The sequence below is a fragment of the Danio aesculapii genome, chromosome 2, assembly GCF_903798145.1.
Source record: "Danio aesculapii chromosome 2, fDanAes4.1, whole genome shotgun sequence".
Classification (NCBI taxonomy): Eukaryota; Metazoa; Chordata; class Actinopteri; order Cypriniformes; family Danionidae; genus Danio; species Danio aesculapii.
Genome location: NC_079436.1, coordinates 44,392,116 through 44,401,427, shown reverse-complemented (window position 1 = coordinate 44,401,427; position 9,312 = coordinate 44,392,116). Strand labels below are relative to the sequence as shown.

General features: G+C 35.8%; 1 protein-coding gene across 1 annotated transcript in view; it reads left to right on the top strand.

Moving 5' to 3' along the window:
- Positions 1-311: 311 nt before the first annotated feature.
- lig1 (ligase I, DNA, ATP-dependent) overlaps positions 312-9,312 on the top strand; it is a 49,305-nt gene continuing 40,304 nt past the window's right edge. Inside the window, exons 1-6 of the mRNA XM_056480474.1 lie at positions 312-439; positions 655-717; positions 3,465-3,642; positions 3,739-3,943; positions 7,821-7,952; positions 8,040-8,543. Of these exons, the coding sequence (XP_056336449.1) occupies positions 423-439; positions 655-717; positions 3,465-3,642; positions 3,739-3,943; positions 7,821-7,952; positions 8,040-8,543 (1,099 nt within the window). The 5' untranslated portion in view covers positions 312-422. The remainder of the gene's footprint in view (positions 440-654; positions 718-3,464; positions 3,643-3,738; positions 3,944-7,820; positions 7,953-8,039; positions 8,544-9,312) is intronic.

Here is a 9,312-nt window from a genome sequence, read left to right as displayed (position 1 = left end):
TAGATAGATAGATAGATAGATAGATAGATAGATAGATAGATAGATAGATAGTTGTCTACTTTGTTTTTCAGAACGTAATTGGAGTATGTTGATGAAAATAATGAGGGAAAATAAATGTATATTTTAGTAGCAATGTGAACATATATGAATAAACTGTATTTAAAAAAAGAATAGTCGCTACTCGCTACACTTTTCTTTCGATTCACTGCTGTATTCAGCACATCCAATCCAACAGACGGCGCTAACATGTGTTTGTGCTCAATAAACCCCGTTGTTTCTGTTGTCTGCGGGGCTACGTCACTTTGGCGCCGAATCATTCAGGGCAAAGCGCGCGGAAGAAAACATCGATGCTTCAGACTTTTTAATAACAAACCGAAAGATATATTAAACACGTTTTTGGGATTCAGCACTGCAAGACTACCATGCAGCGGAGCATAGCGTGAGTGTGACCTGCTCTCTTTGTCTATTTTCATGCTTATGACCTGAGGATATTAACAGCTGCAGCTTCTGAAACAGCAACGTGTTTGACTTAAACTTAATCTGTGACAGGGATTTTTCTTTTGTATTTTACTTTTTAAACGACTGCTAGAATTTACCATATAACATTAATTCGATATTTACTTAGTTGACTTTCTAACGTGATCTCGCCCACAGGTCTTTCTTTCAGCCAATGAAAGGCAAGGAGAAGAGTGATGGACAGGCCAAGGGAAAGCCTGAGTACGTAATGGTCAAAAATGTTTTATGAGTTAAACATTATGTTGGATTTTTCCCTCTCTAATTAAGTGTGTTGTCTAAATATAAATGTACATCTAATAGTTGATTTTAAAACTGTATTTAGGCATATCCTCTCTTTGTATAAGGGATAGTTCACCCAAAAATGGAAATAATGTTGCAGTAATGCAGCAAACCATTGACTTCTAGTATGTTTTTTCTTCTATGAAAGTAAATGGTTACAGGTTTTCAGCTTTCATCAGAATATCTTCTTTAGTGCTCCACTGAAGTAAGAAACTCAAAGGTTTGGATCCACATTGAGGTTAAGTTGGTTTTATATTCACACATTAGGACTTTCTCCTGAATAGAATTTTATAAAAGCATTTTTTCAGGGTATTCGCAGAGTGTTTAAAAAGTCGTAAAGTGTCACGAAACACATTTTTTTGAGATGTTCACAGTCATATATGTGTCTCATGCTGCTAAAAAGACTGGTAGGATACATATATTTCACAAAAAAATCGTTTTTTTGCGTTATTTCAAGCAAATTAGTTCTTCCGGTTTGAAAAGAAATTTTGAAGCTACGTAGGGATGGGTATCATTAAGATTTTAACGGTTTTACAACTTTTATTGATACCATGTTTCGATAATTTAACGGTTCACTTATCGGTACTATTTTATTTATTTTATTTTATTTACCTGTATTTTTTATGAAAAAAAACCCAAATTGAACAGAGTTAACACTTCCTTTCATTATTACGTTTTTAATTTAAAATTTAACAAAACCAAAAATTGTAAAACAAATAAATATTTTTTTTCCTGTAAAACAATCGTTTGAAGATAAATGAATGGTTTTTAACCATTCTTCTGGATTAAAATCAACATGTTTGCCTTTTTCTGGCAGAAGTCGGGACCTGTCTTGGTTTATTGTGCTCCCTGCAGTTGAAAATACCCTCTTTGAGTTGCAAAATGCAGTTAAATGAGATGTTTAGGATTGTTCATTAAAGCATTCACAGAAATGAGTTAACAGTGTTTTGGAAGTTAACTGTGTTTTAATATAGTTTTGGAGCATCTTGCAATGTAAAATATAAGCAGTTTTTAATAATTTCTCAATAAGCATAGGCTATTATTAGGCTATTCATAGGTGATGTAAACAAACATATGACGTAAAAGCATTTTTAATGTTCAAGATTTATTTAGGCTACTACAGGAAGAAAAAAAAACTGTTTTCATTGTAACTCAGTGTGTTTATTTAACTATTAATATTATGCAAATTTTGGTAATTGATTGCTGGCAGAACGATGTGGTTGGTGTAACGTTATCGTTAGCTAGGCAGTCAAAACTTTTAATTTGTCTTTCTGCAGGCAATGCACTTTTGAAATATACTTTCACTTTGCCAGATTGCTTGCATTTCCGCTTATACAAGAAAACAACTTGTTGCGTTTATTGCCACGGACATTGCGCTGTCCAGTCGGGAAATACAACCCGTTTGGTTCACTTCACAAGCTTATGAGCGTGAGTCTGTGTCGTGAGCAATGTGTGTGCGCTTAGCGCGAACCTCTGCTGAGTGCTCGCGCACAGCCGAGAACTGTGAAGGCTTTAATACTTGACCCGCTCGCCAGAAACACAAGCATTTCTTATGTGAGATTGCGACTGTGCAGACGAATATCAAATATCGCAAATTAGAAAAGGTTAATCAGTTAAATTATGCAACTGTAAGTAATGTTTATTCAGCAATAATTCTCCAGTACCGATAGTAGATCGACACTTCAATCTTTTATAATGTAGCACGAGTTTCGGTACCCATCCCTAAAGCTACGTCATGGTGATTCCTTGTGTAAATTCCAGCGTGTAGACTGGATGTCTGTACCGGCGAGTACAACGTGACGTTTTTGAGCTTTCAACATTAATTCAAGAGATAGACTTGCTTCGAACCAGTCAGCGCACTCTGTGTATGAGGTGCACCTTCATTAATATGTATGATAGCTTTGAAGACAGTTTTTACCTGTTACAGTGTTCAGATGGCAGAGAGACGCCACGTTGTGTTGCCAACCATAATTAAAACAAGTGGAAGAAGAATTGTTTGGAGACATGGGCTGTCAGTGTTGTGTTTGAAAATGTGCTGGAATGAAGGTTTTGTTTTCAATTCCCCGCTATAAGATTGCAGCTGGACTTGCGTGTGGATTACAGTGGTCTGCTAACACGCAACAGAAATATGTTTGTAAGGAACATTTATTACCCGAGAGCTTTTTGCAACAGGAAATGGTGAAATCCAGATTTGCCACTCATCTTCTTTTAAAAAAGACACAGTTCCAGTTCGTGTTGATTGAGCTGTCTATAGATTTGGTATATGTGTGATCAAAGTTCTATGTTTGTTTATTCACATGGCAAAGTTAGGTAGTATAATCAACAGTACTCTTTGTTTTTAAAGACATACCTTAGTCAAAATGAATTAGTTACAAAGTTTACAGTAATATCACTACTAAATTATGGACTGAAAGATCCGCTGTATTATTAAATGTATTAAATTATAATAAAAATAATTTTTAAAAAGTACCATGGTAAACCATATAGGAAGCATGTCACTGAAGTGTCAAGAAGCATGTCAAGAAGTTGTCACTGAACTAAATTGTAAATGTATAAAACCAATTTTACCTCATTTTAAGGGTGAGTAAATTTACATATTTGGGTGAACTATCACTTTAAGTCATTTAATAGATTTTTATAACATGTTTTTGATGTTGTCTTCTATTCAGACCAGTAAAAAGTCCTCTCAAAATTCAGAATGGCGTGCAGGAAAGTGATTCACCTATAAAGAAGGTTCATAAACGAAGTCGGGCAATCCTAGACAGCGACGAAGAAGATGAAGATCAGCCAATGGTCAAGGAGCAGGAGCCAAAACAGAGTGAAGTTCAAACAGTAAAGAAAGAGAAGGTAAAATGTGAATAATCAAGACCACCAAACATGAGAGCATATCAGTGTTGTTGTTAACTTTATTTCTGTCCCATACTAACTACTACAAATGCACAGATTTCTGATGTTAAGAAGGCTGAGGTGGTAAAGGCTTCCCCTACTCCTGTATCTCCAAAAACTCCCAAAACCCCCAAAACTCCAACGACTCCGGTCACTTCGAGTACCTCTGTGTCTGTTGCAACTCCTGCATCCTCTGGGACTCCTGGATCTCCAGCAACTCCAACATCAGCATCACCATCCGGCATTCCCAAACGCAAGACTGGTATGTATTAGTCTCCTCTTTTCACATTCTTTTTTTTGCGGTTGCGATAATGAATTATTTTATTTTTCTCAATATTCCGAAAAGCAGTGTTAGGCATGGGCTGGTGTAAGATTCTGATTTTGATGGTGTGATAACCTTGGATAAAAATATCCTGGTTTCACGGTATTGTGGTCACTGCTCTTAAATATGTTCTTTTTTTATATGTCTGGGTTTAAAACAACAACTTTTTTCCCCCATTGAACACAATATATTTTACATTTTAAATATTTTGGAACAGTTAACATGTCAGGCTAAATAATTAAAGTAAATCATTGACTTTTGCCATCCTTATTAGTTTCAAGAACAGATTTGTTTGCATCTTGAAAGGGCATCTTTGGAAATCTTTCTTTTATTTGGATATAAATTAGGCCACTGCACTGTTCTGGTGCAGAGCATGCTGGGATGTTGGTGCTTAAGCAATTTGTTTTTCAAATATTTTACCAGTAGCTTTTGATGTGGAGGGTACTTTTCTATTGGAGATGCTATTGCCCTAAAAAACTAAATAAAATAGTCATAAAAAATGTATTAAAATACACATACAGAGTATGTTATTTATTGACACATTACATACAATCACCGGCCACTTTATTGAGTACACTTAACTAGTACTGGATTGGTTTCCTCTTGCCTTCAGAACTGCCTTAATCCTTCATGGCATAGATTCAACAAGGTACTGGAAATATTCCTCATAAATCTTGATCCATATTGACATGATAGCATCACGCAGTTGCTGCAGATTTTTTCTCCTGCACATCCATGATGCGAATCTTCCGTTCCACCACACCTTAGGTAGGCTGTGGCGTTGACATGATGCTAAGTTGGTACTAATGGGCCCAAAGTGTGCAAAGAAAATATCCCCCAAACCATTACACCACTACCACCAGTCTGAACCGTTGATACAAGGCAGGATGGATCCAAGCTTTCATGTTATTGACGCCAAATTCTGATCTTACCATCTGAATGTTGCAGCAGATCTCAAAACTCCTTAGTCCAGGCAATGTTTTTCCAATCTTCTATTGTCCAATTTTGGTGAGCCTGTGTGAATTGTAGCCTCAGTTTCCTGTTCTTAGTTGACAGGAGCGGCACGCGGTGGGGTCTTCTGCTGCTGAAACCCATCCGCCTCAACGTTCAATATATTGTGCGTTCAGAGATGCTCTTCTTGCACACCTTGTCATGAGTGATAATTTGAGTTACTGTTGCCTTTCTATTAGCTGGAACCAGTCTGGGCTGGCCATTCTCCTCTGACCTTTGGCATCAACAAGGCATTTGCACCTACAGAACTGCCACTCACTGGATATTTTCTCTGTTTCGGACCATTCTCTGTAAACCCTAGACATAGTTGTCTGTGAAAATCCCAGTAGATCAGCAGTTTCTGAAATACTCAGACCAGTCCGTCTGGCACCAACAACTATGCCGCAATCAAAGTCACTTAAATCACCGTTCTTCCCCATTCTGATGCTCAGTTTGAGCTGCAGCAGGTCGTCTTGACAATGTCTACATGCCTAAATGCATTGAGTTGCTGTCATGTGATTGGCTGATTGGAAATTTGCATTACCGAACAGTTGGACAGGTTTACCTAATAAAGTGGCCGGTGAGTGTATATTGATACAGGATATAAGTTTTGTGGTTTTGAAACCTTGACTTCTCCAAACCGCAGTAAACCTTAAAACTGGTTATAATCACCTCATTACTGTCAAGGTTGAAAGAGTTGCTGCTGAATATTTTTGTGGAAACCAATATTTAGTTTTCCTTTGAAGAATACCTTTTTCTCCCCATTAAAAAGACACTTTAAATTAATCGAAAGTGATGCAAAAGATTTTATGTAGTCTGAATTCATTCCAGTAAACGTTTTACGCAGAAAACAAATGTTCATCATTGATGACAGTAAAAAAACTTTATCAATGATCATACACCAATAATAAATGTTCATAACAGATACAGTTTTTCCCACACATAGACTTTACTTGGGTGGGCCGCCCAGGTATATTAACAGCCGCCCAAGTATATTTAGTGACATGTTTTTTTACTATTATTAACATCCTTTTACACTTTTTTTTGTATATGCCCAATATACAGTAACCAAACATCCGTAATCGATTTAGTAGAAAATCTTCTCTCGTTTACCTGTTTCGTTCTATGTGTGCGAGACCTGTCAACACCCCCAAAGGCAGTCTCATGTATGCTGCAGACCCACAGCCTTTTTGGTACTTAAAAAATTAGTCCGGCCGTGCTTTCTAAATCTCCAAAAATGTCTGGGATTCGGCTTTTGCTTTCTAAAGCTGTCTTTAATCGTATGCTTTGCTTCACAGCTGACAGCACATGCACAGCCACAAGAGTGGGAGAAACATTAAATAGCTCATTCTTTTATCTAAACAACCCAGAAAAAAAACGACTTGAAGGGGACAAATTGACTGGTCTAAACTGGCTGCAAAATGTATGTATGTAGGGCTGGGCAATTTGACTTAAAATCAAAATCTTGATTCATCGAATATTTTACCTCGATTATGATTAATAAATGATTATTTTATTTATTTTAATTTTTTGGCCTTATAGTTCACTGACATGTTTTGTACAGTAAATATTCTTAAATATTACAAGTGGAAGATTTTTGAATGAAGGGTTCGTTACTTGATTTCAAAATAATTGAAGGAAACGCACTATGATGATTATTTTTTGAACATCATAATAGAAAATATGCCATCTCAAGTAATATCTTGTGCAGTTGCCAATCAAAGAATCAAAGAAACGTGCGACATGTAATTACATTTTTTGAAAGTTGCGTAGCGCAGGTATACGAGCTCTCAAAGGCTATGCCGGACCATACCCGTGTGTTCGACGCAGTAGTATAAATCAGCCTTAACAGAGTAGGGTCACGTGACCACACGCGGTAGGGAAAGTAATTGAAAAATTTGACCTGGAAAAATTAGATCAATTATAGGTTCTGAATGATTATTTGGATTACTATTCAATTAATCGCCAGCCCTATTTCTACACCATTAGTAATGGTTAAGCAACGCATTTGCTTTATTTAAATAATCTACACATTTCAATCTTGTAGTTATTATAATTCTTTGACAAATTCAGTTTTTATTACTTTTTATTCTTATTCTTATTAGTGTTTTATTTCTTATTTATTGTATATTTTATTAATTTGTTGATATCAGTATATTATATAGGCTATTTAATATACATATCTAATGCTTTGGCATTCAAGCTTTGAACTTGAAAGAGAGAAGCAGATTTTACCTGTCAGTGGGTGCACATGGCTCCTGAATAGCATAAAAGAAATATTGGACTTTTTTACTTTAACCCATTTAAAAGAAACTGTGTATAATGGTGTATAATAATAAATAAAATTATTGTTAAAAATGTAATTATGTTTTGTTTGTCACATATAGTTAACTATTTATGTGATGTGGGTAAATGGTGTGTTTCTATCCAGCTACCACCGCAAGTATATTTCAAACCTGTAGGAAGCACTGCTATATGTGTACAGCCTCATGTTGATACCCCACATTAGAAAAAAAAATATATATATATATATCAATGTTGTAATAAAGTCTTCAAACTTCAAGATAAATAGATCATTTAGGGTTTTTTTCTGTTGTTAAAATAATGTTCATTTTCACAAGAGGTTTAAAAAAATCTCCTGATGAGTTTCTTTTATTTGATTAGTTTGGTCTTTATTGGCCATTTAGTGATGAAAAATTTGAATTATCAACTAAATCCATAAGGCTCGGTCATGATGTAGTTGATTGTGTGCAGTTGGTTTTTCGTAAGTTCCTTCTTGTGTTGAATAAATATGATGCAGCAGAGTTCAAACCTCCCTTTTTTATAGCCCGTAAGCAGTTCCCCAAGAGGAAACTGGAGAGCAGGAGTGATGGAGAAGAGCTAAAAGAGGAAGAGAAGGAGGTTGATGGAGGACAGGAGAGTAAGAGAGCACGAGTCGACGCTTCACCAGAACAGACAGGTTAAAATGAACTGATATTTATTCACTGGTGTAGTTTCTTGATCTTGGCTCATTTCTAATTATTTTCTCTTTCCTTTTTCAATTCAGAGAATGAGATGATGGAGGTGGAAGAGACGAGTGCCGATGAAAAGACTGCAGTTGAGGAGGAAGAGGACAAGGCGAAAACTAGTGTAGTTGTGGACAGTGAGATGAAAGAGAAAGATGAAGATGACAAAAAGCAGAAGATAAATACAAACAATGAGACAAAGGAAAAGGATAAAAATGACAATAAGCAGGAGGAGAAAATAAATACAAAAAAGGAGACAAAAGAAAAGGATAAAAATGACAGTAAGCAGGAGGAGAAGATAGATGCAAACAAGGAGACAAAAGAAAAGAATAAAAATGACAAAAAGCTGGAGAAAGATAAAAATGACAAAAAGCAGGAGGAAAAAGATAAAAACGAGGAAAAAGTAAATGGTGAGAATGAAAAGAAAGAGAAAATAGCAGACAAGAAAGGAAAAGAAAGCAGCAGTCCTGAAAGAGTGGTGAAAAAAGAGAAAAACACAGACGAGGGAGAAACTGCCAAAAAGAAACCCATCAGCAGCTTTTTTGGTGAGCCTTTTTGTTGTTTTCCTCTTTCTTTTTAGTTAACAACTCAAATTAAATGACTTATTTGATTTATTTACCTTCACAACATACTAAACCTGTGTAATTTATTTATTTATTATTTATAAAAAAAATTTTATAGCACAACGATGGGTAGCTACGCAATTTAATTTTTAATTGAACATAGGGCTGGGCAATAAAATCAATCAGTAATAATTGACCGAACACCTAATGTCAATATCGATAAAAAAATATTTGGTATGAAGCGCTTTAGTTTTATTAAAATGTGGCTGCTGAACGGATGCCTTGGAAGCAATGCCAATAAGCTTAGGGTGTAAGTTTGTCATTACTAATTGAGGAGCATGACTTGCACAACGTGTGTTTGGGAGCAACGCGCCCATGTTGTGCAAGCGGCGTGAGGGCATTTTCCAGCCGCACCTAGTTGAAACCATCGGAACTTTTTCCGAATGCCGCAAGCGCACTGCGATTCATGCAAGTAGAACTCAATCTCAATCTGCTTCACAATTTGCATGGAATATACACCTTTCAGTAATTGAAGACTAATTACCTCTGACAAACACAGCGCATGCAAACACTGCAGTGCTTTTTACTTTTCTCAATAAACTTGTATCGGAGCTGTGACAAGGATTTGTCCGTTTGTCATCCTAATTAAAAATAATCATATTAACCTTTATTTTACATGTACAGAATAATGAGAAAATTGTGATCTTGATTTTAAGCAAAAAAAAAAAAAAAAAAATCGTGATTCACATTT